Below are 27,151 nucleotides of genomic sequence, written 5' to 3'. Positions count from 1 at the left end.
ATAACTCTGTAAAAATATAACCCTAAAATATTAGCACACCTAAACAAAATAATTCTTTAGTATTTTTAAGTGCTGAGTCAGTTTTCAAATTTTCTTGATTATCTCTTAAAGTTGTATAACTGTTTAGACAAATGGTTCTTAATTTGAACTGTGTGGATCTTAAAATCCATAAACTTAAATTATATGCTAAATCTATGTATGAATTTTTCTGGAGAAAGGATTTATAGCTTAGGTTTTTGTTTTTTTGGGGGTTTTTTGGTGGTACTGGGGTTCCTGGAAACCCTTCTACCTCCAGGCTACACTCCCATACCTATTTTATATTTTTTTATTTGGAAACAGGGTCTCTTAAGCCAGAAAGGCTGGCTTCGAACCAGCGCGGTCCTCCTGTCTCTACCTCCCAAGCGCGGGGATTACAAGCATGTGCCACCACGCCCGGCTATAGCTTAGTTTTCAAAGGAGTCTGAAATCTAAAATTTCATAGTCATTTGTGTAATATTTAAAGATCATTGAAGCTGGCTGTGGTAGCACAATGACTGTAATCCCAGGACATGGGAAGCTGAGATAAGAGGATTGTAGGTTCATGGCCAGCCTCAGCAACTTAGTGAAGCTTTTTGGAATTTAGTGAGATCCTCCCTTTTAACAAATTAAAAAATAAGGCTAGAGGTGTAGCTCAGACGTAGAATTTCTCTGAGTTCAACCCCCAACACCACAAAAATAAAGAAGCAAATAAATAGATACATAAAATTTAAAAGTAACCATCATTAAACTACTTATGCTCACTAATTTTTAATTTGTATTACAACATACATTTTAGTTTTCCTACAGGTAGTTATTAGCTGAACAGCTTCACTATTTTTATGTTCCAGGTGATAGATAAGTCAGAGTATCGGACTTCTGCAGCTCAAGCCCTGGGCCAGCTGCTCAGTAAACTTCCTTGTAGGGAATATGCTGCATTCATTGCCTGGCTTTACAAATACTCACAAAGTTCCAAGGTAGGAGATAATATCTGCATAAAGTCCTGGGTCCTGGCGCTGCTGACCTCCAATGGCAACCAGAACTGAATGCAGGAGAAGACTTTTTGGTTTCCTTTTGTCTCACGGCAATTCCTGTGATTTTGCTTTACCAGATCCCACACCGGGTTTTCACTCTTGATGTTGTCTTAGCTCTCTTAGAGCTGCCTGAAAGAGATGTGGATGACACTCTTTCTTCCGAGCATCAGAAGTTCCTTAAACATAAGTTCTTGGTGCAGGAAATTCTGTTTGATCGTTGTTTAGATAAGGCACCTACTGTCCGCAGCAAGGCACTGTCCAGCTTTGCACATTGTCTGGAGTTTTCTGTTAGCAGTGCATCGGAGAGTATATTGGAGCTCCTTATTAACAGTAAGTAGGAAAGGCTGAGGTTGTAGCTCAAGAATAGAGTGCTTGCATAGCATGTATGAGCAAAGCCCTGAGTTCAATTTCACGCATTACAAAAAAAAAAAAAAATCAATAAATGGACTTTAAGGAGATCACTTTATTATAGCAAAAATAATTTGATATGGTGTGATTGATCTTTACTCTCATTTTAAGTGTATTTTATTGTCTAATGAGTTTTGTGGGGAGGGAAGAGGACTTGGGTTTGGAACTCAGGGCCTTACACATGTTGAGCACAAGCTCTACAACTGAACTACACCCCCAGCTTTGAATTATTTTTTATTTAAATAAGGAAGCCTGATAAATTTGAAAGCCCTTTTTAAAGAATCTCACTTATTCATATCTATATTTTAGAGGTAAGGTTGTTGGCTGCCTTTATGATTACTTTGTGCTGTTGGATATTGGCTTTATTGGGCTTATTGTTTTCTTTGAGGAGACATCAATTGTTAGCAATTTAGAATCTATGCTATGTTTAGACCCAATTATCTTGATTTTGATTTCTTAGTGGCTATTTACTCAGGGCTTATGAAGCTTTTTCCTTCTTATTTTTAGGTCCTCTGGTTTCAGGAATAGGGACTCAGGCTGGTACCTTACTAAGAAATTCATCAGGTAATCAATTAATATATTTTCAAATATTAAATAACTGACTTAAAGATTTGCTGGATATTTGAAATGTTTTTTCCACCTCCATACTTACTGTTTTTTTTTTAATTAATTTATTTTTTTAAATTGGTGCATTGTAGTCATATATCAATCACATTGGAGTACAAGACTTGAGAGGATAATATAAGCACACATCATCCAATTAGCCCTCATCCAGCCCCCATCCATTCCCCCCCCCTCAATCCCATGCTTCTTTGCTGATTAACTTTGATATATTTGTTTATGTACCTCCTGCGTTTTAAAGAGCCTCTGTCCTCTACTATTCCATACCCTCTGATTGGTCACATTAGTTGCTTCACTATAGGGCCCTTTCTATAGCTCACCCTCTTCCTGTTGCCCCTTTCCTCCTAGTTATTGCTGATTAGGGGAAGCGTCTGATTCATATTTTCTGCGATATTTCTCTGTGCATGCCGTGTTGCAAGTACCGATCCCACTCTTGACGGCCCCAGTAGTGGCTTGGCTACCCGGTGGACTGATCCAGACCTCGCTGGCTCAAGCAGTGGCCTTGCCTCATGGGAGGCCCCGATTCTGGTCTCGCTGGCCCCAACACCGGCCTAACCCCTCAGCTGGCTTTGATCCCAGCCTCGGAGGCCGCAGTAGTGGCCTTGCCTCATGGGAGGCTTCGATGCCGGCCATTGGCCCTGGCACCGGCCTAACCCCTCGGCAGGATTCCGATCACGGCCTCGGAGGCCCCAGCACCGGCCTAGCCTCACGGCAGGCTTCGATACCGGCCTCGGAGGCCCTAGTAGTGGCCTTGCCTCCTATCAGGCTCCTATGCCGGCTGTTGGCCCCAGCATCGGCCTAACCCCTCGGCAGCCTCCGATCCCGGCCTTGGAGGCCCCAGCACCGGCCTTGCCTCACGACAGGCTTCGATGAAGGCCTCGTTGCCCCCAGCCCTGGTCTAACCCTCGGCAGGTTCTGATCCGGCCTTGGAGGCCTCAGTAGTAGCCTTGCCTCACGGAAGGCTCCGATGCCGACTGCTGGTCCCGGCACCAGCCTAACCCCTTGGCAGGCTCCGATCCCGGCCTCGGAGGCCCCAGCACCAGCCTTGTCTCACGGCAGGCTCCGGTACCAGCCTCATTGGCCCAGCACTGGCCTAACCCCTTGGCAGGCTCCGATCCCGGCCTCGGAGGCCCCAGCACCGGCCTTGCCTCACGGCAGGCTCCAGTGCCGGCCTCGCTGGCCCCAGCACCGGCCTAACCCCTTGTCAGGCTCTTATCCTGCCCTCAGAGGCCCCAGTATTGGCCTTGCCTCACGGCAGGCTCTGATGCGGGCCTCGCTGGCCCCAGCACTGGCCTAACCCCACAGCAGGCTCCAATCCCAGCCTCGGAGGGCCTAGTACTGGCTTTGCCTCACAGCAGGCTCTGGTGCCAGCCTCGCTGGCCCCAGCACCGGCCTAACCCCTCGGCAGGCTCCAATCCCGGCCTTGGAGGCCCCAGCACAGGCCTTGCCTCACGGCAAGCTCCTATCTCAGCCCCGGAGACCTCAGTAGTGGCCTTGCCTCACAGAGGCTCCGGCGCCAGTCTCACTGGCCCCAGCACCGGCCCAACCCCTCGGCAGGCTCCAATCTCAGCCTTGGAGGCCTCAGTAGCGGCCTTGTCTCACAGAAGGCTCTGATGCTGGCCGCTGGCCCCGGCACCGGCCTTACCCCTCGGCAGGCTCTTATCCAGCCCTCAGAGGCCCCAGCACCGGCCTTGCCTCACGGCAGGCTCCGATGCCGGCCTCGCTGGCCCCAGCATCGGTCTATCCCCTCGGCAGGCTTCAATCCCGACCTCGGAGGCCTCAGCGGCCTTGCCTCATGGAAGGCTCCAATGCTGGCCATTGGCCCCGGCACCGGCCTAATCCCTCGGCAGGCTCCAATCTAGGCCTCGGAGGCCCCAGCACCGGCCTTTCCTCACGGTGATCTCCGATCCTGGCCTTGCTGGCCCTGGCACTGGCCTAACTCTTCAGCAGGCTCTGATCCCAGCCTTGAAGGCCCCATCACCGACCTTGCCTCGCGGCAGGCTCCAATCCTAGCCTCACTGGCCCCAGCATTGGCCTAACCCCTCGACAGGCTCCGATCTCGGCCTCAGAGGCCCCAGTAGTGGCCTTGCCTCACGGCAGGCTTCAATGTCGGCCATTGGCCCCGGCACCGGCCTAACCCCTCAGCAGGCTCTGATCACTGTCTCTGGGGTTATTATTTCAAAGGTTCCAGGTGTAATGCATCAGATCTCTGCCTTCCGTGAGTACTGGCCTCTGCCATTGCCACTGCCTACACCATTTCAAATCCTTCCCAGGCTCTTTTTCCACTCTGAATGTTGTCCAGTTTTCCTAAGCATGCGTGACAGTAGCATTCGACATTTGGTGTAATTTCTCCCAAAAAAATAAGGTTGGTAGGATCTGATTTCTGCTTCTCCTGAATACAAGTCTCCACCGCCATCATGGAGACCACTTTCAATACCACCTTTCTCCTTGGTCTCCGCTAAACTCTCTCCTTACAGGTGATGTCCAAGATTCTTAACAATATAGAGAAACAGCAGTCCTCCTTCACGGGGAATTTTTCCATAAGTTCCAGTGCATTTAGATAAGTTTTGTCTGCATCTCCAGTGTCTTGGCGTCTGCAACGGCTTTCTTAACTCCTCTCCGATATTTTTCTTTTTCTTTTTCTTTTCCTTTTTTTTTTTTAAATAAGAGAAGACAGTATATGTGGTTTGAGGAGGTAATGGGATCAGGCTCTAACTCAGTAGCACTGTGACCTGGTCGGTTTCCCCATGGGTCCAGAGTGCTCCGCACTACTCCGCCTGGGGCCCAGGGTCCTGGGCCCCGGCTGGCGTGCCCCGCATCACCCCCGCCCAGGTCCCAGGGTACTCGGCCCGGGGTCTGGCATGCTACGCCCAGTTCAGCCCAGGGCCCAGAGTCCTGCGACCCGCCCCGGCTTGCGTGCCCCGCGCGGCTCCCACCCGGGACCCAGCGTCTTACTGTGCCCGGCTTCTCCAGGGGTCTGGTGTGCTACGCGCGTTCCGGCCCGGGGCCCAGAGTCTCGCGTGGCCCCCGCACGGGACCCCCCATACTTACTGTTTTAATGTTACAGTTTTCTTCACTAAAGATATTAGAATTCATTTCAGTAATAATGTAGTAACTTAAATAGCAATATGCCATGTTAATACTATTAAAACTGTAGCCAATTTTTACCTTAATGAGTGCCTTTTTTCTGCTTTTCTTAATATTTAGTCTCTCGGAGGCAGACATTAAACCCTTCTGAGCCCTCAGAGGAGAACAACACCTACAGCACTGGTGAAGTAAATGTATCTGGGGGTATGTCAGATTTTATATCATGGTTAATACTATTGGAGTTTAGGCAACGTAGGTAGAATTTTAAAACCTTGTTGTTGTTGTTTTCCTGGTTAATTCACTCTTAAGAATTTATTTTTTTCTTCCCTTAAAAGAGAGTTAAAACTGGGCGTGGTGACTCACGCTTGTAATCCCAGCATTTGGGAGGCTGAGACAAGAGAATCCTGGTTTGCAGCCTGCCTCAGCTACTACTTAGTGAGGCCCTTTGCAACTCAGTGACACCCTGTTTCAAAATAAAGAATAAAAACTAGGGATGGGGGTGTAGCTCAGAGGTAGAATGCCTCTGGGTTCCATCCCCAGTACTGCAAAAAAAAAACCAAAAAGTAATTTCCTTGTAGTATGCTATACTTTTTAAGATAAAAAAAATAAGTTATATCCCAGTTATCTTGTACTAAACCTCAATGTACCTGACACACTAAAGGGAATATTAATAAATATTTTGTTACAAAGTTAATTATTATGAACTCCTAGGATTACTTACCAAACAAAGAACCAGTTACTAAGGAAAGTTCAGTGGAGATTAAATTTGTGTTTGGGGAAAAGTTCCCACAAAAAAAGAGGAAAATGTAAACAGGACCTATTGTTTCTATTTTTTGTTCTTCATCTTCTTATTTTTATTCTTCTTATTTTTACTTATTTTCTGAAGCCATTTCAGAATCCACTTAGCAAGTTAGTGTGCTGTGAACATTCTTGTACAATGTTTAGTATCGACATGGGTTTTCATTCCTTTTGAGTATGTACTGAGAAGTGGAACTGCTGGGTCTTTCAGGAACTACATATAATGTTTTTGTTTGTTTTGTTTTTTGTGGTACTTCAAATAGAATCCAGAGGCATTCTACTTCCAAGCTTCACCCCCACCCCATAGATTTTATTTATTTGGAAACGGAGTCTCACTAGGTTACTGAGAGCCTCACTAAATTGCTGAGGCTGCCTGCAATCCTTCTGCCTCAGCTTCCCAAGTACTAGGATTACAGGTGTGCCGCCACCACACCCGGCTTATGTCTAATGTTTTGAGGAGCCACCAAACTTTTCCATAATGGTTGTACCATTTTACAACTCCATGAGCAATGTAGGAGATATTGGTCTATTTATCTGGTTTTGCTATAATGGTAATACTGGCTTAATATTATAAAGTAGAAAGTATATTCTACCTTTTTCATTGTTTTTGATCCCGGGGATTGAATCCAGGTGCATGCTATCCCTGAACTTTACCCCCAACCCTATTTTATTTTTTATTTTGGGACAGAGTCTCTAAGTTACTTTGTGCTCTCCTTGAACCTGTGATTTTTCTATCTCAGCTCCCCAAGTACTATAATTACATGTGTGCACTACCGTACCAAGCTCTCCTACCTTTTGAAAGAGTCTGTATTGTTTAATTTTGTTTTATCATTTAGTAGAATTCTCCAGTAAAACCATATGGTCCTTAGCTTTCGTGTATGGGAGGAGGTGATGTTTTTTGATGATCAATGCAAGCTCTTTTTATAGCTATATTCAAATTTTCTGCTTCCTTTTGGGTCAGCTTTCTCTTTATACCTTTCTAGAAATTTGTCCATTTCATTAGGCTATTTAATTTGTTGGCATGAAATTGTTCCTAGTATTCTTTTGTAATCCTTTGTATTCATATGAAGTTGGTAGTAATGTCCCCTTTACTCCTGATTTACTCCTGATTTACCAATGAAAATTTTTCTTATTTTCTTGGTCCGTTTACCTAAAGGTTTGTTAATTTTATTGATCTTATAGTTTGCCGTTATCTTTTTTTTTTTTTTTTTTTTTTTTAGGATGCCTTCTTATATATCAATCCCCACAGTGTGGTTTGGGGACCCTAAAATATTACTAAGCTTCATTCATGGGTCTTTGATGTGAATACTATGATCATAATATTAAAACATTACTTACTTTCCACATCATAGTTTTCTCACCAGGGCAAATTAGAGTTATCTTGAAGTCTCATGACATGTAAAATCCAGACAGAGATGAGAATCCAGCTGGCTTAATTAAGCCAGGCATTAAAGACTATAAAAATGTAAAACAATGTCATTTTTTTCATGATTGACTTTTTTTGAGGAAATAGTTATTCTTATTTTAAAATACTATTAATAGTAACATGTTGTGCTTTTTCATTATTTTATTTATTTTGTGGGAGGGAGATACAGGGGAACATTCTACCTCCAAGCTACACACCCCAAGCCTTTTTTGTTTGTTTGTTTTGAAACAGATTCTCACTAGGTTGCTGAGAGCTCTGTTGAATTGCTGAGACTGGTCTTGAACCTGTGATTCTCCTGTCTCAGCCTTCCAAGTACTAGAATTACAAATGTGTGCCACCCTGCTCAGCTAGGGGCCATGATTTTAAATCAAAATTTTATTCAAAAATATATGCTTTTTAAAGAGAATGCCTAATTATTTAAATTTTATTCTTCTTTTCCACCACTATTCACACATTAATATTTGTGTGTGTGCGCGCGCGCGCGCGCGCGCACGTGTGTGTGTGTGTGTGTGTGTGTGTGTGTGTGTGGTATTGGATATTTAACCCAGGGGCATTCTATCTCCAAGCCACACCTCTAGCCCTTTTTTTTTTTCTTTTCTTTTTTTTTTTTTTATTGGTGCATTATATTCATACAACTTATTGGGGTAAAAAACTTGTGTGTACAAACATGTACTCATCGCTGATTTAACCCCTACCCAAATCCCACCCCATTCCCTCCCCGTCCCTCCCTCCCTTGCTTGGCTTAGTGATTGACTTCGATATGTTTAAGTACATTGTGAGCTTTAGAGATTTTCCTCTTCCCCCCTCATTTCTCCTCCTTTAGGTTGTCCTGTTTGCTCCTCTTTTCTCCCTAACTCTCACATATTAGGGAAAGCATCTAATTTCTTATTTTTTGTGCCTGACTAATCTCACTTAGCATAATGTCCTCCAGTTCCATCCATTTCCCTGAAAATGATGTAATTGCGTTTTTTTTGATGGCTGAGTAAAATTCCATTGTGTACATATCCCACAGTTTTGTAATCCATTCATCTGTTGATGGACATCTTGGCTGGTTCCATAGTTTGGCTATGGTGAATTGTGCAGCTATGAACATAGATACACATGCATTAGTTTGGTAGTTTGGTTTCTTTTCTTTTGGGTAGATACCCAACAGTGGTATTGCTGGATCAAATGGTAGATTTGTTCCCATTCTTCTGAGGATTCTCCATACTGTTTTCCAAAGTGGTTGCACTAATTTGCAATCCCACCAACAATGTCTTAGAGTTCCCACTTCTCCACATCCTCGCCAGCATCTGTTGTTGTTTGTGTTTTGAATGATGGCCATTCTAGTTGGAGTTAGGTGAAATCTCAGGGTAGTTTTGATTTGCATCTCTCTGATTGCCAGTGATGTTGAGCATTTTTTCATGCATTTATTGGCCATTTTAATTTCTTTTGTGAAGTATCTATTTAGTTCATTTGACCATTTTGTTATTGGATGCTTTGTTTTCTTAGTGTTGAGTTTCTTGAGTTCTCTGTATATTCTAGATATTAGTCCTCTATCAGTGGTGTAGGTGGCAAGAATCTTCTCCCATTCTGTTGGCTCTCGATTGAGATTCTTGATAGTTTCCTTTGCTGAACAGAAGCTCTTCAGTTTCATGCAATCCCATGTATTGATTCTCCTTTTAATTTGTTGTGCCTTTGGAGTCTTGTTGAGGAAATGTTTGTCTGTGCCTATGTGTTGTAGTGTTGGACCTATGCCCTCTTCAAGGAGCTACAAAGTCTCTGGTTTAATTTCCAAGTCTTTGATCCATCATGAGTTGACTTTTGTACAGGGTGAAAAAGTGGGATTAACATCCAATTTTCTGCATATGGTTAACCAATTTTGCCAACACCTTTTGTTGAAGAGGCTATCTTTTTTCCAGTGTATGTTTTTGGCCCTTTTGTCAAAAATCAATTGGCTGAAAGTGTGTGGACTTGTTTCTGGGTCTTCTATTCTGCTCCATTGGTCTATATATCTGTTCTTTTGCCAGTACCATGCTGTTTTTATTACAATGGCTTTGTAGTATAGTTTAAAGTCAGGTATTGTGATTCCTCCTGCGTGGTTTTTGTTGCTGAGAACTACCTTGGCTATTCTTGGCTTTTTGTTATTCCAGATAAATTTAAGGACTGATTTTTCTATGTCTGTGAGGAATGATCTTGGTAGTTTAATGGGCATTGCATTAAATCTGTAGATCACTTTTGGGAGGATGGCCATTTTAATGATATTTATTCTGCCAATCCACGAACATGGAAGGTCTTTCCATCTTCTAAGATCTTCTTCGATTTCTTTTTTCAGTGTTTTATAATTTTCTTTGTAGAGATCTTTTACCTCCTTGGTCAAGTTTATTCCTAGGTATTTTACTTTTTTGTGGGAGATCCTGAGTGGAAGTGTTTTCTGAATTTCTTTTTCAGTGGATTTATGGTTGGTGTACAGGAAAGCTTCTGATTTTTTAAGATTGATTTTGTATCCAGATACCTTGCTGAATTTGTTGATCAGTTCTATAAGCCTTTTGGTTGAGTTTGTTGGGTTTTCTAAATATAGTATCATGTCATCTGCAAATAGTGAAAGCTTAAGTTCTTCTTTTCCTATTTGTACTCCTTTGATTTCCTTTTCTTGCCTTATTGCTCTGGCTAGAGTCTCTAGTACTATATTGAAGAGAAGTGGTGATAGTGGACATTCTTGTCTCGTTCCAGTTTTTAGGGGGAATTCTTGAAGTTTTTCCCCATTTAATATGTTGGCAGTGGGCTTATTGTAGATTGCCTTAATAATGTTGAGATATGTTCCTTCTATTCCAATTCTCTGCAGTGTTTTTATCATAAATGGATGTTGAATTTTATCAAATGCTTTTTCAGCATCTATTGAGATGATCATGTGGTTTTTGTCTTTGATTCTGTTTATATGATGAATTACATGGATTGATTTTCGTATATTGAACCAGCCTTGCATCACTGGGATGAACCCTACCTGGTCATGGTGAATGATTTTCTTGATGTGGTTTTGAATGCGTATTGCTAGTATTTTGTTTAATAGTTTTGCATCCAAGTTCATCAGAGATATAGGCCTGTAGTTTTCCTTTCTTGAACTGTCTTTATTCGGTTTGGGTATTAGTGTGATGTTGGCTTCATAGAATGTATTTGGGAGAGTCCCGGTTTTTTCTATTTCCCGAAATAGTTTGAGTAGTATTGGGATTAGTTCTCCTATAAAGGTTTTATAGAATTCACTTGGGAAACCATCTCGTCCTGGGCTTTTCTTTGATGGTAAGCTCTTTATTGCTGTTTCAATCTCTTTGATTGTTATTGGTTGGTTTAAGTGTTCTATATCTTCTTGACTCCGTTTAGGAAGGTTGTATTTATCTAGGAAGTTGTCGATTTCCTCCAGATTTTCCATTTTGTTGGCATATAGTTTTTCAAAGTAGTTTCTGATAATCCTCTGGATTTCTACACTGTCAGTAGTAATGTCTCCTTTTTCATCCCTTATCTTCATAATTTGGGTTGATTCTCTCTTTTTTTTAGTTAGGTTGGCTAGTGGTGTATCAATCTTGTTAATTTTTTCAAGAAACCAGCTTTTGGTTTTGTTGATTTTCTGTATTGTTTTTTTATTCTCTATTTCGTTAATTTCTGCTCTAATTTTAATAATTTCCCTTCTTCTGCTGGCTTTGGGGTTCAATTGTTCCTGCTTTTCAAGGGCTTTGAGGTGTGTCATAAGGCTATTTATTTGAAGATTTTCTGTTTTTCTTAAGTGAGCACTCAGTGCTATAAATTTTCCTCTTAATACTGCCTTCAAAGTGTCCCAGAGGTTTTGATATGTTGTTTCTTTATTGTCATTTGTTTCTAGAAATTTCTTGATTTCACCTCTTACATCTTCTATGACCCATTCTTCATTCAGAAGTGTGGTGTTCAGTCTCCACATGTTTATGTTGTTTCTCTGGGTCTTCTTATAGTTGATTTCTAGTTTCATTCCATTATGATCTGAAATGACACAGGGAAGTATGTAACATTTTTTAAATTTGCTAGTGCTCATTTTGTGTCCCAGGATGTGATCTATTTTGGAGAAGGTTCCATGAACAGCTGAGAAAAATGTAAAGTCTACTGTAGTTGGGTGAAATATTCTATATGTGTCCAACAGGTCCATTTGGTTAATGGTGTTCTTTAGTTCTGAGACATCTTTACTGACCCTTTGTCTGGAAGATCGGTCTAGTATTGTGAGAGGTGTGTTGAAGTCTCCCAGTATTATTGTGTTGGGATTTATGTGTGACTTCATGTCACAAAGAGTTTGATTTATGAAAGTAGCTGCCCCTATGTTTGGGGCATAGATGTTGATTATTGTTATTTCCTCTTGCTGGGCTATTCCTTTTACCAGTAAAATGTGACCTTCTTTGTCTCTTCTAATAAGTTTGGGTTTGAAGTCTAACTTGTCTGATATAATAGTTGCTACTCCTGCTTGTCTTCGAGTACCATTAGCATGGATTACCTTGCTCCAGCCCTTTACCTTGAGTTTGTTCCTATCTTTACTTGTAAGGTGTGTTTCTTGTAAGCAGCACATGGATGGATTCTGGCTTTTAATCCATTTTGCCACTTTATGTCTTTTTATTGGGGAGTTGAGGCCGTTTACATTCAGTGTGATTATAGAGAGATAATTTTTAATTCCCAACATGTTAAGATCTTATTTCTGTTTGAGATACTGTTTATTCTTCTTTGCTTAGTTGTCTGCTGGATGGGAATTCTTGTTTCTTTGGTTCTGGCGTGTATTACCCATTTCCTCTTTGCAGTTAATCTCCTTGAGTATTTTCTCTAGCGCTGGATTTGAAGACATAAATTCCTTCAGTTGCTGTTTTTCATGGAAGCTTCTTATTTCCCCATCTAATTTGATCGATAGTTTTGCTGGGTAGGAAATTTTTGGCTGGAAGTTGTTTTCTTTCAGAGTTTGGAATATGTTACTCCAAGCCCTTCTGGCTTTCATAACTTGGTTTGGGAAGTCTGGAGTGATTCTAATTGGTTTGCCTCTGTATGTCACATGGCCTTTTGTTTTTGTTGCCTTTAAGATTCTCTCCTTGGCTTCCACATTAGTCATTTTGACAATTATGTGGCGTGGGGATCCTCTTCTCTGATCCTGTCTAAAGGGAGTTCTATAAGTTTCCTGGACCTGTGTATCAACCTCTTGCTCTATGTTTGGAAAATTTTCTGCTATTACTTCCTTGAAGAGATTGTTGATCCGTTTGGTTTCACCTTTTCCCTCCTCTATTCCAATTATTCTTAGGTTAGCTCTCTTGAAATGGGCCCATATTTCTTCAATGTCAGAGTCCTGCTGTCGGGGTTTTTTTTTCTAAATTAGAAACTATGCGTTCATTTTTAGAATGATCATCTTCAAGAAGCGAGATTCTATTCTCCATGTGGTCTAATCTGTTGTTTATACTTTGAATTGAGGCCTTTACTTCATTAATTGCATCCTTTATCTCTTTTTGACTTTTTCTAAATTCTTTTCGAAAGTCCTCTATTATTTCTAAAGTTATTTTCCTAATTTGATCTTCTAGAGATCTTTGGATTTCTGTGTTATCAGATTCTGATGTTGTGGGGTTGTTGGCATTCACTGCTCCATTGTTATTTCTCTTTCCCATGATTTTGGAAGTTTGTGCCTTCTCTGGGTTCTTCCCTGGGACACATACGAGTTCACTTAAGATGCTCTGGATCTCGAGTCTGTGGTATCTCAGTCACCACTACTCCTTTACTGGGTTGTATCACAAAGTCTCAGACCCAGGGAGTCAATCAAGGCTGCTTAGACCGTGGGGGGGTGCCAAGTTGGGCGTTCTCCAGTGGGGAGTTGTGACTGTGGTATGATATCTCTGCCACTGCCACTCCTCCACTGGGCTGCACTGCTAAAATCTCCGACCCAGGGAGACTATCTGCGCAAGTCCCTGGGAGTGCAGTACTGGGATTTCTCCCCTAGGGGCCGCAATTTGACTCACGGTTGTTGAGTGCGCTGATGGAGCTGTAGTGAACTCAGTGGATTCGTTGCTGCTGCCACTGGCAATATGGCACCACTGCCACGCCCTCGGCCGTGATGCGGCGTATTTCTTCTCTGGTTTTGAACTCCGCTCTGAGTCCTTGCCAGTTGTGCTGTGCCCGGCCCTTGGGAGCTTTAGATGTTCCCTGCACCAACAAATCTGCTGACTGCCACCCGGCTGTTCAGCATCTGCTCACCTTGGCTCGCTGTCCACCCCTCCTCTCAGGCGCTTGGTGGCTGGTTGAGTGGGTTGGTCTAGGGCCGTCCGGTGAACTCGCCACTGCCGCCAGCAGTAAGAAGCTGCTTCTGCATCCTAGGCCGCAAGGCCAGAGTACCTCCTCTCTGGATTTAGCTCTGTTTTGAGTCTCCCTCCTCTCTGGAGCCTGGTGCTGCTAGGGGAGATGTAGGCTGCGCCGCTCTGGCCGCTCTGCGCTGGGGCTCTGGCTGCTCCGCACCACGGCTCTGGCCGCTCCGGCTGCTCCGGCCGCTCTGCACCGCGGCTCTGGCCACTCTGGCTGCTCCGGCGGTTCCGCCACGCGGCTCTGGCTGCTCCAGCTGTTCTGGCCGCTCCGCTCCGGCTGCTCTGGCAGCTCTCTTATTTTTTCTTTTGAAACAAAGTCTCACTAAGTAGCTTAGAGAGCTTAGAGTCCCTTTATATTGCTGAGGCTAGCTAGCTTCAAACCTGTGATCCTCTGCCTCAGCCTTCCAAATACTGGGATTCGTATGTTGTTTGCTTAGGATTTAAAACAAGCTAATTAGTGAGTCTTTAAGAAGAGCATATTTTCTTGGTATGTGTGGTGAAATGTTAAATGCTGTCTGGTCTTCCTCAGTCATAATTTTTTGGTGTTCTCTCAACAGAAAGATGTGTTATGGCGATGCTAAGGAAGAGAATCCGGGATGAGAAGGTCAACGTTAGGAAGTCTGCGATCCAGGTGGGAATTTTTTTCTACATGTTTTAAAATATACTCTAAAGCAGGGGAATATTTTAAAACTTCAAGGCCATATTCATTACTCAGCTTTTTATATTTGACCTGGCCCTGTTATATATAGATTTTATAGATGAACTAAAAGAATTATGTTTTTAAGCTTTCTTACTGCGTTGTAAGAATCTGTCTTTCAAGAACCACAAATTGATATCTCTAATTGTTTTGTTTAGATTCTTAATCTAAGGGCCAACCATGAATGAATCTCAATATATTTTTGAAATTGGTTGTAAATATTTGTTTATATAAAATGTCAAATTTTCTGGAATGAAGTCTTAGCTTTATCCTGTTGCAAAACGTGAGAGGCAACAGGGAGGAGGAATGAATATATGTCCTCCAAAATGTTAAGAACCACAAACTTGAAGTATGCCTTTGTTTTCCTTTTGTCTCTCTGTATGTGTGCTATGTAGTCATCACTTCATCTTGCGTATATGCCTTCAGGTGTTAGTAAATATTTTGAAACACTGTGACATCTTGGGTATGGAGAAGGACCTGTCAATCCTGCAGGATCACTGTCGGGACCCTGCAGTATCTGTCCGGAAGCAGGCCCTACAATCTCTTACTGAACTTCTTATGGTGAGAGGCAAGACATTATATATCTCATGCATGGTATTTTACAGTAAATGTAATTCTGATGCTAGGGATGCAACTAAGTGGCAGAGTGCATACATAGTCAAGGCCTCTGTGTTCAGTTCCCAGCACCAAAAAAAAAAGTAATTTTCTATGATAGGTACCTATTGCCAAATGTTAGTTGACTGTTAGAAACTACCAAGGCAATTGTAAGACTATATGTTATAAGAGAAAAGAGAAGGTATACTTCAATTACATGTGACAGGCTATAGTTTATATTAAATATAATTAGGAACTAATTCTAAACAATGCTTATGCCTTTTCTTGGTATATCTTAAATCTCAGATAAGAAAATAAGTTTTGAAATTAATTTGTTCAGAAGAGGCCTAGATTGATTTTTGTCAATTGATTTAGAGATGGTGTTACCAAAAGAGCAAATCCACTAATACTATATATAATTTGTTTCTGCCAACTAATTAGCTCTTGAAGATTTTTAGAAACATGTTTATTTCTTTATTTCATGAAAAAAGGCATTAAGTAATGCATCTTTTGGCTTTCTGTCAGCATTTATTTTAATTCTTTGAAGTAAATTGAATTATTTACTCCTGGTTTTGGGGTTTTTTTGTTTGTTTGTTTGTTTTGTTTTTTGCAGTACTCGGGGTGGAACCCAGGGGCATCCTACCTCTGAGCTACACCCCCAGTCCTATTTTTTATTCTTTATTTTGAAACAGGATCACAATGAGTTGCAAAGGGCCTCACTAAGTAGTAGCTGAAGCTGTCCTTGAACCATGATCCTTCTGTCTCAGCCTCCCAAATGCTGGGATTACAAGTGTATGCCACCATGCCCAGCTTACTTCTAGTTTTGAATGACCAAACAAGTGCTGATTCTGATTTACTACAAATAATAACATAATGACTTTACTATATATAAGTTGACTCATATGTTTGGTTTGCATATATTATGAATGTGGATTTTTTTCACTTCATGCTCTATTTGCATGTTTGTTTGTTTTTGTGGTGCTAGTGCTAGGGACTGAACCCAGAGCATTCAGCCTCTGAGAAACACCCCCTGCCCTATTTTTTATTTGGAAACAGGCCTCACTAAGTTGCTGAGGCTGGCTTCAAACCTGCCATTTTCTTGTCTCAGCTTCCCATTTACTTGGATTATAGGCCAAATGCACCACCACGCCTGGCTATATTTGCAATTGTAGGTGTGATTTTTAACACGTCTCTTAAACCATTGATGACAACTTCTCTGATTTGTATTTAGACTTATCATAGCATCAGGCCTTCTAATATAATTTTTCAAATTTCAGGACCAACCTAGATGTGCTCTGATCCAGAAAGCCTGGCTAATGGGGGTCATCCCAGTGGTGATGGATTGTGAGACCACTGTGCAGGAGAAGGCCCTGGAGTGCCTGGACCAGCTTCTGTTGCAGAACATTAAGCACCACAGTAAATTTCATAGTGGGGACCACAGCCAGGCGCTCACTTGGTCACTTCTTGCCCTCCTCACTACAGAATGCCAGGAACTGAGGTGTGTTAACTATTTGGACTTTGTTTTTTGTAGAAGGCCACAGGGCTTTTTAGTAATCAGTTTTTCCATTGATCTATAAAGTCAGTTTTTCAAATTACTTAATATAGGTAAAGACTTGGTCTCTTTTTCTTAACATACTTCAAATCTTAGCATTTTTGTGATGATTCTTTTTTGGCACCTTTTATAACTTCCTTTGGTTCCTTATGACTGCTTTCCAGTTTTAGATTGGTATCTTAATATGTAGTACACAACATGGATGGATACAGTACATTCATATTATCTTTTGCAGATATTGGGTATTATGAAAGATGACATTCTCATTCTTGCAAGTTAAATTTTTCATAACATTTTATTACATTGGTTGAATTTAATGCTGCACTATTATTTTTTCATATTTGATAACATATATTGAGTATATACTTTGTACAGTGAGCACTATTTAGGAGTTAGGATTTGTGATAATATATTTTAATCTATATTGCAGTAATCTTACAATTAGATAGTGGTAGAGCTATCTTGGCTGGACAGACGCAAACACACATAGGTATGACATTTATGACTTAATCACAGTTTATTTATTCTACTGTTGATAGATACTTGATTTGCTTCTAGTTTTTTAATGTCCTGTGTAATGCTACTATTCACATACATTTATTTATTTATTTATTTATTTTCATCACCAGGGATGGAACCAAAGGGTATTTAACCTCCCGAGTTACACCCTCAGCCCTATTATTCCTTATTTTGAAACAACATCTCAGTCTCACTGAGTTGAAAAGGGCCTCACTAAGTAGCTGAGGCTCACTGTGAACCATGATCCTCCTGTCTCAGCCTCCCAAATGCTGGGATTACAAGTGTGCGCCACCACGCCTGGCTTACATACATGTATTTATATTCACATCTATTAGAAAATATCTGGGGAGAGTATTGTTGAATATGTTTTCATTCACCTTGAATAGATATTGCTAGATAGTTTTCCAAAGTGGTTGTCGCAGGTGATTTTGTTCGAAGCACCCCCTCATGTTACCCCTGGGTAATATGAGGCTGTAACTATCTTCTGTATTTCTGTCTTTTTAATAAACTCCTTTAAATCTTTCAAAAAAAAAAAAAAACCTGTAGTTGTAGTAATTTACAGTTTTATCAGCAGTATATGAAGGTTTCAGTTGCACCATATCTTTGTTAGTCTTTTTCTTTATAGCCATTTTGGCCAATGAATAATGGCATTTCATTGTATCTTCAATCTGTACTTCATATTGATTAAGTCTTTTTTCATCTCAGTATTTAAAGATTCATATTTGTAAATTACCTGTTAGGTCTCTTTCCTTGTTTTCATTAGGTTGTCACTCTTGCTTATTCATCTGAAAGTGACCATTAAATATTTTGTGTGCAAGCAGTATTATATATTGCAAATATCTTCTGTCACTCTGTGGTTTGCCTTTTTATTCTTTTATTATTTTTTTGTTTGGTTTGGTTTGCTTTTGGTTTTAGTGCTGGAGATTGAACCAAGGGGTATTGTACCTTTGACCTACAACCCCAGCCTTTTTATTTTTTATTTTTTAAAATTTATTTTTAATTAATTAATTTTGTGTGTGTGTGTGTGTGGTACTGGAGGTGGAACCCAGAGGCTTTCTACCTCCAGGCTACACTCCCAGACCTATTTTATATTTTATTTGGAAACAGGGTCTCACTAAATTGCTGAGAGCCTCACTAAGTAGCTGAGGCTGGCTTTGAACCTGTACGATCCTCCTGTCTCAGCGTCCCAAGCGCGGGGATTACAAGCGTGCACCACCACGCCCGGCAATTTGTTTTTAATTTTTATGTGGAACATACTAAAAATGGCATACCTTCATACTGTGCTTGGTGCCCCCCCACACTTCCCCTTCCCCCTTCCCAACAGTGAGTGTCCAGGTTAACCATGCTATATTCATACTTTTACACATATTTGGTTGTAGCTCCTGCATTAATCAGCCTCAGCCTTCTTCCTCTTCTATCCTTCCATTCTAGCTTTGTTGAGGTTTCCCATCCATTATCTGGAGTCCTTCTGGTGTTCCTAATACTCCCGAGTTTGGGCATATTAGAACATCTGTCCCTTCTCTTTCTGTGCCTGGCTGATCTCATTTAACATAATATTCTCCAGGTCTTTCCATCTTCTTGCAAATGACATGATTTTCTTCTTCTTTACAGCTGAGTAGAATTCCATTGTATGTATTTCCCAGAATTTTGCAATCCTTTCATTTTTTATTTTGAAACAGGGCCTTGCAAAGTTGTTGAGGCTGGCTTTGTACCTGTGATCCTCCTGTCTTAGCCACCACACCTGGCTTACACCCTCAACCCCTTAATAGCGTCTTTTGATGAGTTCAGTTTGTCATTGGTTTTTATTATGATAATTATCATTAATGCAGTAATTGTACAGATTAGGGTTCACTATGATATTTCCATCTATGCATTCATCATGCATTGATTGTCTGTTCACTCTACCCTCCCTTGTTCTCTCCCCTTTCCCAGTTCCCAGTTCCTAATTATCCCTCTTCTACTTTAAGATCACTGATTTAATTTTAGTTTCCACATATGAGAAATCACATATGTGATATTTTTCATTCTGTGTCTGGTGTGTACGTGTGTGTGCCTGTGTGTGTGTGTGGTGCTGGGGATTGAACCCAGAGAGGCATTCTCTTCGAAACTACACCCCAAGCCCTATTTATGTTTATTTGAAACAGGGTCTTTCTAGTTTGCTGAGCATCTTACTAAGTTGCTGACACTGATCTCAAATTTGTAATAATCCTGTCTCAGTCTCCCAAGTAATGGGTTTACAGGTATGAGCCACCATACATGGCTCTGTCTGGCTTATTTTGCTCAGCTTAATGCCCTCCAGTGCCACCATTTTTCTGCAGATGACAGGATTTCCTCATTCATGAATCTGTGGATGGGCCATTTGGTTGATTCCACGTCTTAGTTCCTGTGAATAGTGCTGCAGTAAGCATGGACATGCAGGTATCTCTTATATGCTGATTTCATATCCTTCAGGCATACGCCCAGAAGTGGGATAAGCAGGATCATATAGTAGTTATATTTCTATTTTTCTAGGAACTTCCATATTATTTTTTATAGTGGCTATGAAATCTTCTCCAACCACTGAGTTATACATATATTATCCTATACAATCTACTAGAAGCCTGTTTTTTTGCTGGTTTGTTTTCATTTCCTTTTCACTGTTAGGCTTTCAACTTATCTGCCATTGATTTTCTGCACCATACTAGTTAGGTATCAAAGTTTTCAAGTTTCTCTAAACATCTAATTAATCTAGAAATACTATTTTTTCTTTACTTTTTTTGTGATTCTGGAGATTGAATCCAGAGGCATTTTACCCTTGAGCTATACCCCCAGCCCAAGTTTTTTATTTTTTAATTTTTAAACAGGATCTCACTAAGTTTTTGAGGTCCTCATTAAGTAGCTGAGGCTGGCTGCAAACCTGGATCCTCCTGTCTCAGCCTCCCAAGTACTGGAATCACAAGCATGAGCCACCATGCCCAGCACTAGAAATACTAATTGAAAAGGCCATCTTCACTATGCATGCTGGCACATACCTAATCCCAGTACTTGGGAGGCTGAAACAGGAGGATCACGGGTTTGAGGCCAGCCTCAGCAAATTTAACAGAACCTTGTTTCAAAATAAAAAACATAAAATAGGGTTCGAGAACACTTCTGGGTTCAATTTCCAGTACTAGAAAAAGAAAAAAAATCTTTATTCATTGCTTTGCAGTACAATCTTTATTTGATAAATAAGGTGTTTATAATTCTACTTATTCCAGGCCTTCTTTGTATGTATGTAAGCTACTATTAAATCTATTTACTGATTTATCGTTGAATTTTTAATTTCCAGAATTTTCATTTCTTAGTTATAGATTTCAGTTTTTTGCTAAAGCTGTCAATCTAGTTTTTTGCTTTCTTGATTGAATTAAGGAAGGTTACGTTAAAGTTGTGCATCTGATAATTCCACGGGTCTATGGGTTTGTTTCTCTACATTTTTGGTAATTTGTCTTACCTTCTTATGTATTGTTACATGCCAGAAAAATTGTAAGAATTGATCATGTACTTCTTCCTAAAGCCAATCTTAAAAATAATAAATTTATATTAGCAGATGATATTCTCTGAGCATAATACAATTAGTATGGGAATAACCCAAAAAGAACATTTGAAGATCCAATAGAAAAAATATACTTCTAAATAATTACAAGACCAGTGAATTAGAAGATTTTTGAAACTGCATACATAGAAAAACCTGTGGCTTTATTAATCATGTAGTAATATACCTAAAAGAAAATGTATAATTGTAAGCATATATTATAAAAGGAAACAGATTACGCCCATTGGCCCATATGAGTATCCATTGCCTCCCTTCTCAGAGAACACAGCCTGCAAGGCACTGCCTTGGGAGCAGAGAGTGACCTCAGAAGATACCACATCTGCTGGCTTCTTAACCTTCCAACTCCCAGCCTCCAGAACTGAAAGCAATAAATTCCTATTCTTTACAAATTATGTTATAGCAGGAAAAATCAATAAATAAATGGGCTAAGATGACACCATAAATAAAATTAAGGCATAAAGGACAAATTGGAGAAACTGTTACATATGACAAAGGATGGTGTCTTATACTTACTAAAAAATCTCATAAGTCAAAAGAGATGATCTCTTTAATGGAGCAATGGATAAATTACATGAAAATGTATTTCACAAAACTTGAAACAGAAGAGAGCAGTAAACATAGAAACAGGAGTTCAAATTAAAACCTAAACTTCGAGTTTGTTCAAAATATGAAATTAAACAGTTTGTGCTTTAGCCAAGTATCATTCAGAATTTGAGAAAATGGATGTTTTCACATACTTGGTTAGAGTATAAATTGTCAACATTTATTTGGAGAACAATCTAGCAATGTATGTCTAAGAAAAAAAAAATGAGATTCAATATTTACCATCCCAGAAATGTGTCTCTCCCCTCCATGTCTCAGACCTAGCCTGGCTGTCCTTGATCTGGTCTATCTTCCACTCCGCCCAGAGTACCATTGTGGAAGCAAGAATTCTTTAGGAAACTTCCTAAGATATTGTCATATCACTCCTCCCAGCCCTTCTCTTTTCCTTGTAGCATTCATTTTTTGACAACAACCCCATCCTGTTCCCCACACCCTTATATATCCATGCCTTCGATTATGGTATTCTCTCCATGAAATGTCCTGCCAGCCTTCCCTTCTTTGTTTGCTCTTACTTATCCTTCAGGATTTCCTTTATTGCCTTCTGGAAGTCTGGCTCGCTGCATCCAGTCAGTTCCATAACACGTTTAACATCTGACCTTGAGGTGCACTTTATCATTCAGAACCTTGTATGTCCTCCCCAGGCTCTGTTTTCATTTCCAGATGGAGGAAATGACCTGTGGATATATTTGAAGTCAGAGGTGAAAAACGCAGAAACTATTGAGGATAAATAATAGAGGGTGATTTACAATTAAGAAATCTTTTGGAAAAGAATAATAGGCAGAGGGTTACACTTTATAAAGTAGAAGGAGGGCAGGGGATGTAGCTCAGTGGCAAAGCTCTTGCTAGCTTACTCAGGGCCCCGTGTTTGATATCTAGTGCCACACACACAACATTTTTTTTTCTTTTAATTTTTTATTGAACATAAATGGTATACATTTAAACTATACTTGGTGCCCTCTCCCCCCAGCCACTGTTTTTCCCATCCCCCCTCCCACCAATGATTGTCCAGGGTAACCATGCCATATTCATAATTTTACACATATTCGGATGTAGACCCTCATTAATCAAGTTCAGTCTTCCTCCTCCCCTATCTTTCCATTCAAGCTTTGCTGGTATTTCCCCTCCATTACCTGGAGTACCACTGGTATCCTCTGTGTTTCCTAGTTTGGGCATATTAGAGGAAACATATGTACCTTCTCCTTCTGTGCTTGGCTAATCTCACTTAACATAATGCTCTCCAGGACTTTCCATCTTCTTGCAAATGGTATTATTTTGTTCTTCTTTATGGCTGAGTAGAATTCTATTGTGTGTATTTCCCAGAGTTTTGCTATCCATTTATCTGTTGATGGAGGCCTGGGTTGGTTCCATATTTTGGCTATTAAGAATTGTGCTGCTATGAACATAGGTATGCATATGTTGCTATAGTTCTCTGGATTCAACCCTTTTGGAAAAATACACAGGAATGGTAGAGCTGGATTGTATGACACAACATATTTTTAATAAGTAATCAAGTAGGAGGAGAGAACTTCAGAATCAAAAGGGATTATGAAAAGAGAGGTACAAAAGAAAAAATCATGTGAACACTAGAGCTCATCAGCCTTTCCTTAGTATTCTAGTCATCAGACCTGTTTAAGTTAGGAGGAGGAAGGTAGAGAGGAAACCATGGGTGTAAAGTAGATTTGGGATAACCATTATAGGATATGGGCTAGTGCAGTATTTCTGGTGTAATGGACTCATGAAATATGACTTTGAGTCATATTCAGGTGTTATATGGAGCCGGGTATGGTGGTGCATTCTTGTAATCTCAGTACTTGGGAGTCTGAGACTGCAGGATCACAGGTTCGAGGCCAGCCTCAGCAACGTAGTGAATTCCTCTACAACTTTGTGAGACCCTGTTTCAAAATTTGAAAATAAAATAGGGCTGGGATGTAGTTCAGAGGTAAAAACACTCCTGAGTTCAATCCCATAGTAATACACACACACACACACACACACACACACACAATGTTGTTTTTTTTTTTTGCCATTTTCTACTCCTATTCTTTCATGATAGTACAGTGGAATTTTCCAGAAGCTATATGATCATATTGGAATAAATTGAGTGCAGAAGTATAGATATGAGAATCTTTATTTTTTATTCTAGGCAGATTTTAAAGAGGTTTATAAAATTTTATAATAGTAACACTCATTTTAAGTTTTTTTTGGTTTGGAACAAAGATTATTTTTATAAAACATTGTTATATATATTAACATGTAATGGGTTTATTGTTACTTTTAAATAATTTGGCTGTTTAAATTTAAATATCTAACATGGTAAATATTGGTAGATAAAATCCTCATAAACAAGTTCTTTGGAGTGGTCAGTAATTTTGGAGAATATATACTTAGAAGACCAGCACTATCAAATGAGAGGGGAAAAAAAGAACTTAAAGGGATCTTGAGATTAAAAAAAAAGCAAGTGAGCCACTGAGTCAGGGAATTAGTTTTAAAAAGCAAAAGCACTATTCAGAACAGTAAGGTTTATAGAATAAAGACTCCTGTAAACATTTATAGACAGAATATTATAGTAAGCTCTTTAATATAAAGTATTACAAGAACATCAAGAAATGTTCCCACAGAGAGAGCTTCCCAGAATAGGTGACCTTTTGTTAAATCTTGAAAGCTACTATGGAGCAAAAAGTTATCCCATGGAGGAAATAGCTCTGGATGCATAAGGTAGTGTGCACTGCACTAGCGGTGCAGAGTGTTCAGTGGGCTGGAGTGACCGGGTGTATGGAGCTGGGTCCCAAATCAAAGTAGATCATTGTAGTACACATGCTAAGAAGTTTGGTTTTGTATTGAAAGCAAAGTGGCAGGGAAAGGCTGCCAATGAATTTAAATCAGAGGAGAAATACTAGATTTTATATTTTAGCAAGTATGGAGAATAGACTTCTTGTGGCCAAGAAGACAAGACTGGAGTTTGACAACATGGGCCACTGTTGAAATGATTGAAAGACAGTGAGGCCTAAGTTAAAGTGGGCAGTAGAAATGGAGAGAGGGACACATCTTCAGAGCTGTTTAGCAGCAAAAAGGGTGGAGTTGGGGAAGACTGGGATTAAAAATGGAAGGAAATTGTGAGTTGATTGATTCAGTTGAGCAAACTTTTTTTTTTTTTTTGGTGGTACTGGGGTTCCTGGAAGCCCTTCTACCTCCGGGCTACACTCCCAGACCTATTTTTACTTTTTTTTTAAATTTGAAAACAGGGTCTCCTAAGTCAGCGGCGCAGCTGGCTTCGAACCTGCGCGTTCCTCCTCTCTGCCTCCCAAGCGCAGGGATTACAAGCGTGCGCCACCACGCCCGGCCTTAAGCAAACATTTTAAAGATTTCATTTTCCAGGCCCTATTTTAAATGCTAGAAATTTACAAAAGAAATCAGCACACTTCCTCTACTCAGGTTGTTCTCAGTCTAGTGCAAACTTGGAGACAAAATAAAAATAAAGTCACAGTTTTAATAGAAAGTGAGTTAGAGTAGCACAGAGAAAGGACGCATCGCATCTTGGTATATTTTTTCCTCTTCATCCCTGTCTTTATCCTTCTCTTCTATCCTCTTCTTCAACTGAGGATGGTGTCTTAGTTAATTTTCTCTTGTTATAGCAAAATACATGAGATTGGGTACTTTTTAAAGAAATGAAGTTTATTTAGCTCACAGGGATTTTTTTTGTTTTTATTTTGGTTTGGTTTTTTATGGTACTAGGGATTGAACTCAGGCATTCTACCTCCTAGCTACACACCCAGCCCCCCCCCCCCTTTTTTTTAAATTCTTTATTTTGAAACAGGGTCTCACTAAGTTGTGGAAAGCCTTACTAAGTAGCTGAGGCTGTCTGTGAACCCTGGTCCTCCTGTCTCAGCCTCCCAAGTACTAGGATTATAAGCATGTACCACCATGCCTGGCTAGCTCCCAGTTTTAAAAGCTCTAAGTCTAAGATCAGGCAGCTTCACCTGCTTAGCTTGTGCTAAAGGTCTTGTGGTGGATGATATGGATGATAGCACAGTGATGGGAGACATACAGAAAAGATCCCATGGGTAAGCCAGAGAGATTCAGAGGCCAGGCTTCCTGCTTGTATAACCACTTGGAATCTGAGAGATCATTATTAATAACTCTGTGAGATCATAATTAATCCCTTTGGGGTTGGTGCTTCCCTCCACCTAATTACTTTGTACCTAGTTACCTGACTGAGGTATGGAAAACAAAGGTCAGGCAGGTGGGGAACAGGGAAAGATGGTTAGAGATTCCTGGAAGTTCAGCTTTGAATGTGTCCTTGGGATTCTTGGTTACAGAGGAGAGAGGGGGGGGGTCTTGGTGAGTGAGATCACCCAGAGTTAGCTTGTAGATAAGAGGAGAGGACTAAGAATAGAGCTTTTCTTTCTTGCTTGCTTTTCTTGCTTTTTTTTTTTTTTTTTTTTTTTGGTGGTACTGGGGTTCCTGAAAAGCCTTGTACCTCCGGGCTACACTCCGAGACCAGTTTTTATACTTTTTATTTGGAAACAGGGTCTTTTAAGCCAGTGTGGCTAGCTTCGAACCTGCGGGATCCTCCTGTCTTCGCCTCCAAAGCACAGGGATTACAAATATGAGCCACCACGCCCGGCTAAGAATAGAGATTTTCAAACCAGTAATTAAAGTGATTAGAAGATAAGGCATTCTAAGAGGGAAATGAAAGCCATCCAACTGGTAGAGCAGAGGACTGCTAGAATCCACATCTCTAGTACAGGATAAATGGATACCAAAGACTGGCTATTGGTCTTGATACTAGGATGGAGTCAGCAGTGCTGTGGGTTGGTGTTTGTTGAATCTTGCTCTGACTATATGGGGAATGGCTTTGCTTGACAGGGGTCTGACCAGGGTTGGGGTAGGAGGCTCCTTGGAAACTATTCACTTAACTTGGAGGGGTGCATTGTCACAGAGGCCAGACTGGAGACTTAAAAACTGGAAGTTCATTGAGAGGCTGAGATAGGAGCATCTCAGGTTCACAGCCAGCCTCAGTTACTTAGTGAAACCCTGTTTCAAATAAAGAATAAAAAATAGTATTGAATGTCCCTGGGTTCTTTCCCCAGTACCACCAAAAAAAAAAAAAAAAAGAAGTAGTAGTAGTTCAGAGGAAGTAGTAGTTCAGAGAATTTTATTGTTTTTTTGTTTGTTTGTTTTTGCGGTACTGTGGGTAACCAGGGCATTCTACCTCCAAGCCACACCCCCAGCCCCCCCTTTTTTTAAAACAGGGTCTCATTAAGTAGCTGAGGCTGGCCGGAAACTTGAGATTCTCCTGTCTCAGCCTCTCCAATTACTGGGATTAGAAGCATGTACCACCACACCTGGCTTATGTGATTATTTTAAAATATTTGTTAATTGTATCTCCTGGTGTTGGTACATAGTCAGATATAAATTTTTTTGTAAACCAAATATAATGAAACTCTTAACATGTGGATAGCCAGGTATGGTGGCACACACCTGTAATCTCAGTATTTGGGAAGCTTAGACAGGAGGATCATAGGTTCTTGGCCAGCCTCAGCTACTTAGTGAGGCCCTCTGCAATTTATAGTAAGATCCTGTTTCAAAGTAATAATAAAATAGGGCTGGAGGTGTAGCTCAGAGGTAGAATACCCTGGGTTCAATCCCAAGTACTGAAAAAAATGTGGATGGATTTTTTTAATCAATAGCTAATTAATAAAACCATTTATATACATATGCTTACTATGACAATAAATTTGTTAATTTTGTTATAGCTGCCTTGTTCTGCATGCTTTGAGAATCTTTCTTTAAAAAATTGAAAGTATAGTAAATCTACATTGTATGTGTGAATGTTACAGCAGTCTAGGAAAAATTAATTGGAGAAAGAAGTGTACTTTTCTCTTTACTTAAAAATATAACATGAA

General features: G+C 40.4%; 1 protein-coding gene across 1 annotated transcript in view; it reads left to right on the top strand.

The window, feature by feature from the left end:
* NCAPD3 (non-SMC condensin II complex subunit D3) overlaps window positions 1-27,151 on the top strand; it is a gene marked incomplete at both ends in the record, with an annotated part of 83,718 nt that overhangs the window by 23,755 nt on the left and 32,812 nt on the right. The window contains 7 exon segments of the mRNA XM_080719783.1: window positions 867-992; window positions 1,127-1,379; window positions 1,965-2,021; window positions 5,286-5,369; window positions 14,267-14,340; window positions 14,833-14,967; window positions 16,278-16,498. Of these exon segments, the coding sequence (XP_080575909.1) occupies window positions 867-992; window positions 1,127-1,379; window positions 1,965-2,021; window positions 5,286-5,369; window positions 14,267-14,340; window positions 14,833-14,967; window positions 16,278-16,498 (950 nt within the window).

Source organism: Muscardinus avellanarius, assembly GCF_963383645.1.
Source record: "Muscardinus avellanarius genome assembly, chromosome: 1".
NCBI classification, from domain to species: domain Eukaryota; kingdom Metazoa; phylum Chordata; class Mammalia; order Rodentia; family Gliridae; genus Muscardinus; species Muscardinus avellanarius.
This window is presented reverse-complemented; position numbering and strand designations above follow the sequence as displayed.